This window comes from Magnolia sinica, chromosome 3 (assembly GCF_029962835.1).
Source record: "Magnolia sinica isolate HGM2019 chromosome 3, MsV1, whole genome shotgun sequence".
In the NCBI taxonomy this organism is placed as follows: domain Eukaryota; kingdom Viridiplantae; phylum Streptophyta; class Magnoliopsida; order Magnoliales; family Magnoliaceae; genus Magnolia; species Magnolia sinica.
The window spans coordinates 43,644,564-43,660,950 of record NC_080575.1 but is presented as its reverse complement, the minus strand read 5'-3'; the positions used below and the strand labels follow the sequence as shown (position 1 = coordinate 43,660,950).

At 38.7% G+C, this 16,387-nt stretch overlaps 1 protein-coding gene across 3 annotated transcripts in view; it reads left to right on the top strand.

Moving 5' to 3' along the window:
• Nucleotides 1–1,459: 1,459 nt before the first annotated feature.
• Nucleotides 1,460–16,387, top strand: part of LOC131239858 (nuclear pore complex protein GP210) — a 157,053-nt gene continuing 142,125 nt past the window's right edge. For 2 of the 3 annotated variants that reach the window (XR_009168445.1, XM_058237749.1), the window contains exons 1-5: nt 1,460–1,923; nt 6,730–6,995; nt 8,679–8,842; nt 8,961–9,177; nt 15,737–16,083. Coding sequence is in view for 2 of the 3 variants with exons in the window: in XM_058237749.1 (XP_058093732.1) it covers nt 1,700–1,923; nt 6,730–6,995; nt 8,679–8,842; nt 8,961–9,177; nt 15,737–16,083 (1,218 nt within the window). In the remaining variant the exon portion in view is untranslated. The remainder of the gene's footprint in view (nt 1,924–6,729; nt 6,996–8,678; nt 8,843–8,960; nt 9,178–15,736; nt 16,084–16,387) is intronic. The other variant, XM_058237748.1, reaches the window with a different exon arrangement.

The following is a 16,387-nucleotide window of genomic DNA, read 5'->3' as shown; positions in this document are numbered from 1 at the left end:
GTCAATTCCATGCTTTTCATGTACAATTCCTTTAACTTCACGGTCAATTCCGTGCATTTCATGGTCAATTCTGGCGATTCCCCTTCACTTCATGGTCAATTCCCTTTACTTTACTGTCAATTCAATGCATTTCACGGTCAATTCGCTTCACTTCACGGTCATTTGCATGCATTTCACGGTCAATTCCATGTTTTTCACGGTCAATTCCCTTCACTACACGGTTAATTCCATGCATTTCACGGTCAATTCCCTTTACTTCACGGTCAATTCCATGCACTTCATGGTCAATTTCCTTTACTTCACGGTCAATTCCATGCATTTCATGGTTAATTCCTTTCATTTCACGGTCAATTCCTTGCATTTCACGGTCAATTCCCTTCACTTCACGGTCATTTCCATGCATTTCATGGTCAATTCCCTTCACTTCACGGTCATTTCCCTTCATTTCACGGTCAATTAGCTTCACTTCACGGTCATTTCCATGCATTTCATGGGGTCAACCGGGTCTAGATGGGGTCAACCCCGTTTGACTGAAAGCTGTTTGGGCTCGACTTCTTCTTTATACCGGGACCCATTGAAGGCAATTGACGTGAGGTCAATTGATCATGAAGTGAAGGGAATTGACCATAAAAAGCACAAAATTGACCGTGAAGTGAAGGGAATTGACCATAAAATGAATTGAATTGATCGTGAAGTGAAGGGGAATCGCCGGAATTGACCATGAAATGCATGGAGTTTACCGTGAAATGAAGGGAATTGGCCGTGAAATGCATAGAATTGATGGTGAAGTGAAGGGAATTGACTGTGAAATGCATGGAATTGACTGTGAAGTGAAGGGGAATCGCCGTGATTGACTGTGAAATGCATGAAATTGATCGCGAAGTAAATGAAATGAATGAAATTGATCGCGAATTGATTGAAATTGATCGCGAAGTGAATGAAATGGATTTTCGACCATCGACCTGATGGAATCTTGGAAAATAACCAACTTGTTTGGCTAAAGTATCTTCTCCTACCCCAAAATCATATATGGTACGTTAAGTAACTAATTTTGGTTTAGAAGATATTCTTGTTAAATGAATAAAGAAAGAAATGATAAAAAGAGAGAAAAAATTTTATATGCTTATATATGCATATTTATATAAATATGTATTAGAGAAAAATATAGTTAGAATAAATTTCTCCATGTTAAATATATATATATATATATATAGATATATTTTTAAAGTTCACGGACTGCCGTGGCTGTTTGGATACTTTTTCACTGGCTGTGGTTATAGCTACGGTTGTAATCCGTAGCCATAGAAAGCCCCAGCTTTCACGAGCTTATTCTGGTGATGCAAAAAGAAGTGGGCTTAAAAAGGTTAGTAGCCATAAATGGGTCGTACAGTAAGAAATTTCTCAAAAGTTTTCCAAAAGTTTTCTGCTTACTCCTTTGCTTTTTAGGCCTGGCCATTTCGAACAGGATAGGCATACTTCCAGTTGAGCGGAAATCGGCATTACCGGAGGGACCCACCCAAGACATTACTGCCACGTGGCAAATATACTTTTCCCGCGGTTGTGATCATTTTTGGTTCACTAGAGGAGAGGTCACTAGGGTTTTAGTTTTGTCGACGCAGCAGGGAGCTGTGCTATGCTGTTCTGTTCTGTTCTGGTTAGTTTCCATTCCATCTTCTTCAGAAGGCATTTTCCTTGAGAAATGCAAGGGAAAATGCGTCCCTCACTGCACCTGGCTGGGATTCTTATAGTGTTGGCAGTACAACTTCCGGAGCTGGCGTTTTCTTCTTCGTCTTCTTCTTCTTCTTCTTCCTCTTCCTCTTCCTCTTCAGGCCCCCACATTGCTGAGTTAAACGTCTTGTTGCCTCCTCGCATGACTCACCCTGTCGAGTATCGGCTTCAAGGAACCGGTGGCTGCTTTTCCTGGTATCTATCTATCTATGCTTGACTTCGAATCTGTTTCTTTTTTCTTTTTTAGGTTTTCTGTGGTTGGTGTGGCCCACCTGTTGGGTGGGACCCACACTAACCAGAGACCATGGGATCCTGGGATGATTTGCGAATCGTGCGAGTGTTAAAAGTAGGTTTCGGATGGTGAACTAGACTCATTTTAAGAATGGTGGTGACTCCTCAACTTGATGTTTACCATCAGATTTTTCCCTTGGAATTTAGACCAGTCACTATTTTACTCACACCTATTCATTTAATAGCCATCAAATGGATAGTTAGTATTGCTTAATCACCGTGATTGTAGAGATATGCTCCATCCATATTCTGCCAAACAATTTGGGTGGAGGGGATGGCTGCACATGAGTGCCACATGTGTGAGGAGAAGAAAGAGTTTTGTACGTTGTGGGATAGAGGGGAGGAGAAGCAATTTCTTTAAATAAGTTTCTTTAGAGATTCCATTAGCAGCTGCCCGGCCTCATCTAAAATATGTAAATGCTGTTTATTTTAAAAAAAACTGTGGAAAATTTGTCCCTTGCTAATCATGTTATACATATATCATATCTGTGTGCATGTTCATTATATGTATATATATTAATCTATGTATATGCATGTATCTATATGTACATACATATGTATGCATATATAGTGTGAGTGTGTGCATGTATCAGGGTTTGAAAAATCATCCGATACAAGTTGGTACATGGGAGTCGATTGGTTTCGGTTGTGACGGGTTTCAGTCAGGCCCCTGCTATGCATAATACATGTGAATTAAGTGTGTCAGCTCGGTAAAGGTAGCAATCAGAGTATCGTTTTTTATACTCAATCTGCTAATATTAGATGCCTCATGAGAAGGCATCAACATGGATTTCTTTTTAGCATTGCCAATACTCAATTGTGGAATAAGCTGATTGGAAGGTTCCAAAGGAAGTTGTCTAGATGGAAGAGTCGCCATTTATCTTTAGCAGGTCGAATCACTCTCATTAAAGTAGCTCTTTCTAACCTTCCTGTCTACTTTATGTCTTTGTTTAAGTGCCGGAAGACAGTCCTGGATAAGTTGGATAAGTTAAGGTGCGACTTCTTATGGAAAGGGGCCAAAGAGAAGCAGATATTCCACTTGCTTAAGTGGGAGGAGGTGTGTAAATCATTGTTTGATGGAGGTGTAGGCATTACAGTTCTGGAATCTATGAATGTAGCACTACTGGGTATATGGCAGTGGAGATTCAAATCTGAAGAGGGTAGGCCATGGAGAGAAGTCATTGCATCCAAATATGGTGTTCCAGAGGGGGGATGGGAAGTCAAGAGGTCCTAGCATTTTCTTGCATCGGGGATATGGAGTACCATTAATTCGGTTACCCCATGTTTAAGCCCGGGCTGGCCATTTCCCTTGGAGACGAGAACTGCATTTGCTTTTGGGAGTATCCTTGGCGTGGAGATAGACCTTTGGAATTAGAATTTCCATCATTTGCAAGATTAACCCCTATGAAGAATATGCTAGTGGCTTCATGCTTCTCCTATGTCGGTGAGAGTGCTGTATGGTGGCCCCCTTGCAAATGAGCTTTGTCAGATGAGGAGGCAATATTCATCCCTCTACGGCTTTCAAGGATTCTATGGTTTGGATCGCTTCACCTTCAGGAAAATTCATAGTCAAGTCTTTCTACGAAATGCTTCGGGATTCTGAGGTGGTAAGGAATCAGGAATTTTTTCATGATTTTTGGTTCTATTGGGTACCCCCCCAGGTAGTATCTTTTGTTTGTTTGGTTGGGTGAAGGTGTATCTTATCCATCGAAAATCTTGAAAAAAGGTCAATGATCCTCCCAAACATGTCTCTTATGCATGAACGATGCAAAATCAATAGATCGCATCTTCATTCGTTGCTCGTTCATTCGAAAAGTCTAGATTTTCTTTGTAGCATTTTTGGGCATCGAATGGGTTATGCCTCAGTCGATTGATGATATGCTCTAGGCCTAGCATGGTACCCCCCCACGTAGGGATAAGCAAGCGACATGGCAGCATGTTTTGTGGAACACTTGGTGGTAACGGAATCAACGCTACTTCCTCAACAGACAAGGATCATGGGAACAAGTAGTGTGGTAATACAAAAGGGACATCATCGATTGGGTAGGGTTAAAGAGGCAAACATTGTTGAAATGTCATCCATGCAAAGTGTTCTATAATGGTAACGGTGGCCATAACAACCACCATCGTTACCTTAACGATATGGGTCGTAATGGCTGTTACGGCCCCTATAACGGCCATTACAGTTTCTTTTTTTATTGAAAAAAAAATCCTGAAAACCTATATCCGCCTTGTAATGTTGATTTATAAGTATGGAAAACCTGTATCTGCCCCATAACATACAATTGCGGGGCTGTTATGGCCTTTATAGGGGATGTAATGTGCTGTTAACAACAGTTATAAGTCATTTTTTCCATAAGGGCTGTTACGACCATTACGACCCTGTAACGTGTAACGATTGCCACTGTTACCTTTACGTAACGGCCTTTATGGCCCTGTAATCAGGGATGCAATCTGGGTTGTGTTCTATTACTATTCTGATTGTAACTTGGGAAGTCTTTTGAGGTTGTATTCTTTTGCTGCTTTGACTTTTGTCATGAAGCCTTTCTAATAAAATCTAATTCATTGTTCTTCAAAAAAACAAAAAAAAAAAAGCAAAAAAGAAAAGAAAAAAAGGGAAAAAAAAGAAAAATGTGGCTATCACTCCATTTGCATTATGGGCCATAAGTTTTCTAAGATGGCCCATTTCATCCCCTGTAAGGAGGCAACGGACGCTCCATGCATTGCCAATGTTTTATTTGAGGAGGTGGTTAGTCTACATGGTATTTCCATGACATATGTGTGGCCATGATTGTAAGTTATGAGTTATTTTTGGTGAACCTTGTGCTTTAAGATGGGGATTAAATCAAAGTTCTCAAGTGCCTATCATCCACATACAGCTGGACAAACTGCCTTGGGAATCTTCTTAGATGCTTGGTTGATGCTCACATTATTTCATAAGAACTCTTAAGCTGATTTTGCCTATACAGTTTCATTAATTGTACAACAGGTTTTTCTCCCTTTGAGATTGAGTTTGGTATGGCTTTAAGAACCCATTGATTTAGTATTATTTCGTATTGCCACTGGACTGAGCTAGGATGCCGAATCTTTTACGTAGCATGTTAAGGAGATACACGAGGAAGTCAGATAGTCCTTGTTAATGAAATGACAAAGGGCATATAGATCTTTGGCGACACTTTGCAAAACTTCAAGAAGGGTATTAGGTCACGGTGCACCTTAAGCCCAAAAGATTTTTGGGCTCCAGCAGGAACATATACCAAGCTCCACTTTTGAAAGGCGGAGCTTTATCACATTTTGATCGAGCTTCCGCTTGAAATGAAGATCAACTATATTTTTAATGTTGAAGACCTTATAGTTTACTTTGAACCATAGTTAGAAACTTGAAAACTCAACTTCATATCCAGTTAGGTTGTGTTGACTCAAAGACTTGATTTGACTCAACTTGATATTTAATAATTAAACTAGGAATAGTATTACACCAATAATTGATGCTTTGAAATGCTATGAATATAAAGATAACCAAGTTAAATCACTAAAGCTGCGGTTGTCTTGTTGGTAGGCACTGTTTCCCTTATTGCTTGATGTTGTGGGTTTGAATCTCAAATTACAAGTATCTTGGTTTTAGTCAAGCTGAGTTGTATCGCGTTGATCAAGTAGTCAAGCCAACTTCTCGTGTCATCCCGTGTCTAAACTGAGTTGAGCTTGCTAGTGAATTTCATAGTGACTCTCCATTTCTAGCCGAGCTGAGTTGACTTGACCTTGACTTGGCTGAGTTTCAAGTCGAGTCACCGAGTTTTAGAGCTATACTTTGAACATCATGAAGACTAAGCAATAGAAGTACGAGCTCTCTAGATACCTGATGCACTTTGCCAATTCAAGGAAGTTGTCGAAGATGTGTTAGATGATTGGATAGTTTCAACATGTCAAGGAGGGTTTCAAAAATTTCTAGTCAAGTAGAGAGTTTGACCAACAACATGTGGATCTCAACCAAAGACTTTAAGTGCATTATCTTGGATTAGTACAATGAGTACATAGCCATCAACTCAATGGAGTAGATTTCTTTCAAGCTGGGCATTGATGCAATTGGACTGCATCCTACGTGTGCATGTTCCATTTGTGTAAAAAAAAAAGATGTCCATATCGGGTCCACCTTAGTCACATGTGTGGCAAGAGGCCTTACTTGAGTAGTTGTTTACATGCATGTATAAACACATAACTCTTGAGTCTGATCCTTTGTTTTATAACTTATATGCATGGTTTACAGTTCTAGAAATTAACAAGTGTCTTTCTTTCCAGAGTGTAAGAAAATTAGGATATATGCATGGCCTATAAATACCACTCGGTCATATGCACAAGGCATATTTTTATATTCATTTTCTAGACATAATTGCTGAGGTTTTCTTTCCCACTTTAGGTGGGTGGTGGGGGTTCATTCATGAAGGCTAGTTCCAGACTGGTCGATTGTGAGACAAGCTGTACTGGTCTTTATTCTCTTTCTTCTATTTTGTGTGGATTTTCTCCTGTATTGGAGTTGTTTCTGCTGCTAATCTTCTGGAATGTGATCTTTGTGCATCTAGTTTCAATTAAATTTGGGGCCATTACGCTTGCAGTATGCATTATAGTTTTACGATGGATATTACATATTTATGCTTGGTGTCCTTTTTTGCATTTTCTTTTGTTTTTGATGATGAATTCTTATTAACTTGACAGGTCATGGGATCATCATGATATTCTTTCTGTTCAGCCTGAGTATAATGCTAGTAGTCGATGTTCAACAAGTGCTCGATTAATATCGATTGCCCCCTATAGTGGTCGAAAGGAGACTGCTGTTTATGCTGCTGACCTCCACAGCGGGACTGTAATTCGTTGTGAAGTTTTTATCGACAAAATCTCTAGGATCCGAATATTTCATCACTCCGTTAAACTTGACCTCCATGGGCTTGCTACAGTTCGGGTCCGTGCCTTTGATGAGGAAGGTAACTCAGCAAAATATATCTTCATAATATTATATTTAGCATATATATGTCTAACCATTAGCAAAATATATCTTCATATACTAATGCGATATTTAGCATATACTTCTTCATATATATGGGTTTTGGTGCTATGCAAATTTGTACATCCATCTATATTTACGTTTGACAAGGGGGGGCTGATTCAGTAGTATCTGGATAGTGGAATCTGAAACGGTTTTTCCATTCACATCTGGATCTAAGAACTTCAAAAGATGTCTCCGTCTCTCCGATGCAGTAGAAACATTTCTAAAACTTCGATAGATCTGAACCTGAAAATTGTGCAGAAGATCTGGAGGTAGATCATCAAACCCACATGCATTCGCAGCAAAAGCAGAAATAAAAGAGTTGTAGATCTGGTTCTGGATTTTGTTTGCAGCTAAAGCTGAATTTCAATCTCTGCAAAATGTATGCAGATGCAGAAAAAAAGGAAAAAAAGAAAAAAAGTTAAAAGAGGCTGACAAGTGTAGGCTGTGTTGGGCACATGGTTTTAAGTCTAACGATGTATGGCATTTGAAGATCCTTTTTTTTTTTTTTGCCAGCAGGAGCACTTGGAAGATGTCAGCTGTAGAACATCAACAATTTGGTTGAATGTTTGACATGCCACACACATTATTCAAGGAAGATTTGGGTTCATTACTGGAATGCCGATGTGGATTAAATTTTTTTTTTTTTTTTTTGAAGCATGTATTCTTTTACCAATAAGAAGCCAGCACATGTCCAGTTTATTTTCATCTGTTGTGCTTGAGACATCAACCATTGGTAGATTGTCCTTGGTAGGTACTATGAAGTAGTTATGCTAAGGTGCTGACTGTGTTGGTGTATGATTTGTATTGTTAATCTTGCATCAGTGGCTCCCCTTATACTTGAGCAGCCAACTACTCAAGCATGGCCTTTTGTGTCTGTGGATGCTTTGTGCTTATAAGTTTTCATGGCAATTGCCCCTCCACCACCCTACTTTGCTTGCTTGCTCTTTGGGTATGCACGTAATGTTCAGGCTCGTGGTTAATACTGGGTGGGACTGTGTTGGCTTTTCAATTAGCCTCATCACAAATTCTAAGTGTTTAGGTAAAAGGGAAAAGTTTGTCTGGTGGGCAACCTATTTGTTTAATTTTTGCCAATCAACCATTTAAAAGCCAACCCATATTCTTGGGAGAACGGTTAAGATGAGGATGGTGCTGGTGGTGGTGATGTGCCAGAGTTGTAGATGAATCCTGAAATGCAACGTGTTCTGTTCACATGGGTTTCATGGGGAGTTTGTTATCTTTCTAGCACATGAGAGCTTGCAACATATAACTCCCAAATGATTCTCTTTGCCAATAGCTTAGCTCTTTAAAAGACTTGGGAGTGTTATTGAACCTAAATGACATAACAAAATGAGGATATATCTTATTTTATTATTATTATTATTATTATTATTATTTTTTGTGTTATATGTGCTTACCCCAGAAAAGCTGGCACTGTTAGGGCTGAGTTGCATATAACAGATAAAATTATGAAATATTTCTGCTATCTAATATGTCCATTGCTTATGAATCTCTGAATTATAACTTTGATGGTTAAGTTGATGAGATTAGTTTTCTTCTTATACAACTTATTTTGTCATGTCATGGACTTAAGTTGACCTTCTGTTAATGTTTCTTGCAGAAAATGTTTTTACATCTTTGGTAGGCTTACAATTCATGTGGCAGTTTATACCTAAACCTACTGAAGGTGATCGAGTGGTTCATCGTCTTCTTCATGTTCCTTTGAAGGATACTCCACTAAGTGACGGTGGTGACCTAAATACCCAAATAAAACTGGAAGATAGTGTATGTATAATGCTAATGATCTTCAAGATCAAGTAATCTTTTTTGTTCTTCCAGTATAATGTCTGTCTTGAATTAGAAATTTAGTTTAAATTTGATCCTGGTATGCTGTGTATTGCAGGGTGTAGGTTCAGACTTGTATGTAGTAAAGGGAACTGAAATTGGCCATGAGATTGTTTCTGTGCATTTGCTTGAACAACAACTTGAGCATGTTGCAGACAAGATTGTTCTAACTGTTGCGGAAGTTATTTCACTGGATCCTCCATCACCAATTTTTGTTCTTGTTGGCGCATCCATCCAGTATAGTATCAGAGTTATTCGTCAGAATACTCCTCAAGGTTGTCTAACATGGAATGTTTATATCTAGTTTTATTGTTTACTTTCTTTTATAATGTCAAATATTCAAATTCCCTTGGGTGCCTGATAATGAGTTCATCCCATTTTAGTTAATCACAATTATGCATTGGACTCATGACCTCTAATGCATAATTCCATTTTTAACCATAATTATGTATTAGTAGTCATGATCTCTAATACGTAATTATGGTTAACTAAAATGAGATGAACCCATTTTCAGGCATCTACCAAATGGGGCCTTAAGCTTTTAACAGTTCGCACTAGTTGCGAAGTGAGATGAATTCTCTTTCTATTTTATTCTCATGAAGCATTTAATACACAAAAAAGAAAAAAATTGCACGTATGCTTGTAAAAGTTCAAAATGTGAGAGTGTGACACATTTCTGTGAAATATTTTTAGATTGGAGGATGTTCCTAGAAAGGAATTCAGAGTATCACTCAGAGTCAGGAGTAATACTGACGATAAAGCATTTGCATCATTAAATGTGTAATTATAAGAATACAATGTATCTTCCTATGCTTTATTGCTAACTGCATTCTAACATTTAAGCCTCGATGATTAATAAAAGGAAAATACTTGCGAACAAGTGGTTTTCAACAAACCAATATCATCTACTTCATGAGGCTAATTTTTATCATCAGCAAATTATGCAAGTTCTTGAGGAGAATCTGAAGCCCCATATGCATGCAAAGATTATGTTTGTAGGCATAGCCCCGAATGCTTGCAAATATTATGTTTGTAGGCATAAATTTGTGATCCCTGTATGTTCACTCCTAAAGTTGCACAGGCTCATTGTAATCTCATTTCATCTAGATTATTTACACATGCAGGCATGAAAATGGACGCCACGTGTGCACGAATCTGCTCTAGCCTCTATCTACCAAAACTAAACATCAATGGCAGGAAAGGAAGCTGAATAGGAATAAAGCATTGGAAATGGGTAAATGTGCCTGCCAAAACTCCCGTATGCAATTCACAACATTGAAAGCTTCCCCATTTCCATCTATACAGAAATTAGACAAAAACCCCGAAGTCGTGTGTATTTTTGTAATTTGCAATGTTAAAATGCGTAGGTCCCATCTTTTCACTTAAAATTATGGGCGAACCACGTTGACACTAGAAGGGCCATTCTTTTCACCCTGATGCTCCTTTTTTTATTTTATAAATTACATGCCATTGATGCCACTAATTACCAAAATACTCAAAAGTGTCTAATTCCTATGAAGTTATTCATAGCATTTTTGTATTCTTTAAAAAATAAAATAAAAATACTTACCAGTTTTTTGAGAACTTATTTTTTACTTATATGATGTCAATCAATGCTTCAATTGTGGTTTTTATTTTTGTCCGTTTTCTTCTGCTATTTGTTTGTTTCCATTCTCCAGTTTTGCCTGAGGCATTTCATTTTTGCTTTTTGAGCATTTCCGTGCTTTCTTTCAAGCAACGACAGGGGCTCCTAGGTTGAATATACGCTCATGTTGATGTGTACATGCAGAACATGCAACAACACCGAAGATGGTTTTTCTGTCCCTTAGATTTTAATCTCATGACATGACTGCTTGAAAGTCAAAATTTTCATCTAAAACACCTACCCATGCTGATTCCAGACTGTATCTCTTTTTAACCCTAGGAATCTGGCCTTGTTTTTTACCACTGAGTAGCTTTCAGCAAAAAAGTTCTCTAGAATATCATCATATTCATCTTAGTAAGTTTTACCAGATTTTACTAGTCCCTGCTTGTATCCAATCCTGAAATCACCACCATCATAATCTAGGCCTTATACCAACTAATTGTGACACCAGCTGCCAACATAATGCAACCACCCTCCTTTATCCGGGCTTGGGACTGGCAATGGGAGCACAAAACTCTAACAAGCACAATGTAATAGACTATTACATGGGTTGATTGCAATCAAGTGCTATCTCATAGCCTATTACATAAGTTGATTACAATCAACAAGCTGTATCCAATTCCTAAATACTAAGAGAAATTGGATTCATCATCTGTCCCTTGTTGGGCTGATTTTTTTTTTTTTAATAATAACCTATTGTTTAAAGAGCATTTCATTCAATTTGTAGTTGAATGAAAGTGGATTCATTATCTAGCTCTTGTTGGGCTGATATATACGTGTGTGTGTGTGTGTGGGAAATGATGAAATGGTAATGTTACCACCAAAGTTATGGTGGTAATGGTTAAAAATGAGGCCCACATGGTGTATGTATCACATTCAACTCGTCCAACAGCCATGCCCCATCATGAAAATGGGATGCCCAAAAATCATGCAAAGCCAACAATCAAGATGGCCACAACATAAAAAAGACAATAATGCCCCAAAACCTACAAATTCAATTTGTGTGGCCCACTTGACCATTGGATTGGTCTGATTTTTGGGGCGTCGCATCATCACGGTGGGGTGCAACCCATGCATTAGGTGGATGGAATACAAACAACACAGTGGGTCCCACACCATAGAAAATGTAGAAATGCCGTCAACACAGATTCAAGTGGTGTTGCCTTAATTGTATGTTCATTCTAACCAGTGTTCAAAATGTCAGTATCGTGTTACGTATCACATCCTTGGAATACAGATATATATTGGTTATTGCACAAGATATATCGTTTGTATCGAATGATTTATCGCACTTTTTGGGAAACATGGGGAAACATCAGGAAAATGGTTGAATTTTTCAGTGAAACTTCAAGAATTGTTAAAAAAAAAAACCTTAATACACACTTTTAAATCATGATATCTAAAAAAAGAAGTGCACATAATAGGTTCCCTTTGTATGGGGGTCTTAAGCTATACGTTGTTTGACTGAACTAATGCAACTATATTCAAATTGAATGCATAACATTTGAGTGCATGTGATGATCATTTCATTAAACACCCAAATACTTCGAAATTAGTCTCAATTGATAGCTGGTTGAAGAAAAATTTCAAAAAAAAATTAATATTTTAATAATTTTTAATTAAAAGATGATTTTTATTTTTCAAAAATTTACAAGGACTTTAAAAATCAGTAGATCAGCCCTCATACATGCTTGATTTCATGTTTGGAGAGAAACATTACAAGCAAATTGGGAAATTTCGAATTCTCACTAAATCAGACCACCTACACTCAAAATTTGAAAATAGAGTGTATATGATGATCATTTATCAAATACTCTTAAATACTTCAAAATTAGTCTCAATTGACAACTGGTTGAAGGAAAATTTAGAAAAAACACAGAAAACATGAAAAGCCAGTGGATATTAAAGTCAAAGCTCCAACTCCATGAATTTTAAAGCAAAACATGAATAACCAATGGATTTGTAACTATTGGACACTAATTTAACATAATTAAAAAAAAGTGATCGATAAATGAAAATGCTCACCAGATCGAACATGTGGGATATACCGGCACTACCTGTGCGTTTCGTATCGCACAGGTGGGACACAAGATATATCATGGGATATATCGGGCGATATCGTTGATATTTAAATCATTGGTTTTAACTAGGCGCCACTCTCGCTTTGAATCCTTGCTCCAGAAGCTTCTGCTTCTTGCCCGTTTATACGTGTTTAACTATGAAAGGGGCACTTCCTTGATCCTGCACTTGAGTTTTTTGCTGTTTCACCTCACACTTCGTGTAGATATAGGTGAGGCCCATCTGATGGTTGGATTGGGCTGAACTTTTCGTTTTGGGTGTCCTATAATGTTGGTGGGGAGGCACCTAATGCATAGGGTCGGATGACGCACACAAACCTTCTTAGGCTTTCCCGCATGGTTTGGATGTCAAACATTCATTTTTACCATGTGATCATTTCCCTTGATACACATACGTATACTATATGATGCAAGACAATTAACCACTTACTCTAAAAACTTGAACTGATAGAGCATGACGAATTAATCCCTTTATCTCATAGCCCAAGCCCCACATCCCATGGGTTAGGACCTCAGCCAAACCCCCCCTCGTGGGCCCCTTATCACATGGGTATCGCTCCACATGAGCCACCCGCATCACATGGGTGGGGCCCGCCTCACACAAGCCACCCACCTCGAGTGTGCCCTGCATCCCACAGGCCACCCCACTCAGAGCCCGGTGTGAAAATGCCCTTGCATTACTATATAGTCATACCAATTAGATAATGCCGAAGAATGTGGAGGACTTGCTATGGGCTTGGCACAAAGGATTTGGTAAATTCGGAAAGCTATATGGAGATCATTATGGCTATGTTTTGCATTATTTGGGGGGGCTATGAATGGGTGTTGGTTCAGGAATGAATGTGAGGGCATATAAAAGGTTATCGGAAAAGTTAAAGGCCCTGTTGCTTGTTGGGTTGTCTATGCAAAGGCCACTTTGGTTGGCCCTCTTTTTTGAGTCCTTTTGTCTTTTGTTTGGGCTGTAATCTTTTCTCGCTTTTTGCGAGGTTTCTAATAAAGTTGTTGTTATCTCTTAAAAAAACACGCACTTAGGGGAATGGTCCAATATAGACGATTGGATGGTGGCTTGCAAGGCAATTAAATTGCGTGGGCCCCAACATTATGCGTGCATCGTATCCTAGTTGATCATCAGATGTGCCCCTATGAGTCAAGCCTAGGGGCTGAAAATCAGGACAATCCGTGATTTAGGTGTGCCACGACATAGGGAAATAATTGGAAAGGATTGAATTTTTTTTTTTTTGGATCTAATGCTGATGGTTTATTTTCAGTGTGCCCTTAAATGTATGGTAGACAAATTGGTGGAGTGGCCTTGATTCCATATACATGGCATGATGTGGCCTGTAGAAAACTGAGGGTGGGTGTTATCCTCCCTACTCTTCCCTTGGTGTGTCCCCCTTAAATTACATATTGGCCACATCTAACAATTGGTTGGGATATCATGCACATGTCACAGTGGGCCCCACAAGAACGGACTACTTATGATAATTCCTCATTTTGTGTGCTTGCACACACTTGTCTGTGTTTATGTCCTTGTTTGTCTGTTAGTGTGTGTGTGCACGCATGCGCAATCTTATTGGGTTCTGCTACATGAATTCTTTTCTACCATTCCACTCGATCAAGGCCATAACTTTAATTAGACCATAGGTTATCAAGTCTTTTCTTACTACCTCCACCCACATCCTCTTGAACTTTCCCTTGCCCTTTTAGAGCCTTCAACTTGTACCAACTTACTCCTAACCAGTGCAGTTTTTGGTCTCTGTTGCACATGACTAAACCATTTAATTCTACTTTTCCTTCTCTCTCTCTCTCTCTATCACTCTCTATATATATGATTAATGATCTGGTGCAAGCATTTTCACTATAATTATAGTGTAAAGTGCAGACAAATTGTGTGAGCCCCATTGGGATGTATTCATGACATCCACTTTGACCATCATGCATGCCATCCCTTGTTTGGCCATGGGCCCAAAAATCAGGCCAATCCATGACTGGGGTGGGCCACATGAGCAAGAATAGTTCTGGGGGGAAGGGCATGCCCTCTCATGTGTTCCTTGTGGTGCGTCCCACTTTAGTCATGGATTGGCATGATTTTTGGGCCCATGGCCAAACATGGAAGGACGTTTATGATATTCAGAGTGGATGTCATAATTACATCACGGTGGGGCTCATGCACATACAGATATACCATATGATCATTTTTCTATGTCGTAAGTGGTCTACTTATGTTGAGAAGAAATTAGGGTGGATGTAATCATAACTACGAATTAATAGGAGGGTTATTACCATGTAGAATGTTCTGAACCTTGCCAATTTTATTGAGGAGATTTTGGACCTTGCATCTATGCTTGTCGTTGGGTTGTCACATGGGCATGTCAGACTTGCTTGCTTGAGTGGGCATCACTTCTGAATCTTTATCCATGGGGCAATCTTTGCCCCTTCCTCATCTTTGAACTCATTTAACTTCACTATTAAAGTCGTTACTACCAAAAAATAAGCATGAGCATAGCTATGTTGCTTTTATATTGTACTTTGGGCTTTTTGCATGTCTTTTCTTGATTTGACAACATAATTAAAACTCGGTGACTCAACTCAAAACTTGGTCAAGTCAACTTGACCAGAAATCGAGTTGAGTCATTGTGAAACTTGCCAAGGAGTCTGACTTGTCTTGACTTGTCAAGTCTGCTCGCTTACTCGGTCGACTCGACACGACTCGGCATCACTCAGAATGAGTCACTTGGTTGAGTCAAGAGACTTTTAATTAAAAAGAAAAGATGCAGGTGGAGTGATTCTAACTCACGACCTCGACTAAGCCATCCAACAGCATTTACCAGCTAACCTAGCAGTTGTCTATGTTAAAAATTGCAAATTTCATTCACACTTTTTTTAGAATCTATTATTAGTGTAATTAACTTCCTAGTTTTGTTATTAAAATATCGAGTTGAGTCGAGTTGAGTCTTCGAGTCAACTTGACTTGGATGGATATTGAGTCAAGTATTTGATTTTTTAAACTATGTTTGACACATAATGGCTTGATTGTTTGCTTATATGAGACCTGTACTGCGTTGTTGGACAAATTGACAATCTCATTCTGTTTCTTATTTGCTTCTGTAGTAATTGTTTTGCCATCTCCCTATCACCGGTGGTCAGTGTCGAACTCCACTGTAGCTCGAGTTGACTCTAATATGGGATTGGCTCATGCACTAAAGTTAGGAGTTACCAGCGTCATTGTCGAAGATGTCAGACTTGATGGCCACTCACAGATATCGTCCATGCATGTGGTCCTCCCGGATGTGTTACTTCTGTACATATTACCTGTCACAAGTTCTTATGATCCTGTTGAAGGAACAAAACCTGTCCCATCCACAAGTATTTGGTACATTGCTTCTGGCCAACAGTATGTTGTTTACATGAAGGTTTTCTCTCGTGGATTTGAGGCACAAGAAATTCATATCACAGAGGTACGAATGCCTTGTATTGTTTCATTTTAAGTTTATCCTAAGTAATATTTTTATATTCTCTTTAATGCATGCAACTAATATGATGTACCTCATGTGGTGTGTTGGCATGCACCTGGATTTACCTTGCTGAAGCTATTTAAATATCCATGCACAGACAATAGTAAATTTCAAAATATTTGGCATGGCACTAAAGCAAAGTGCTCATCACTTGTACAACTTACAGAATATACTCTATTAGTAAATATTGGGAAGGAACGGAGCAGTAAAGCAGCAAAACTGTCAGTTAGGTATTTTAGAAATTTAG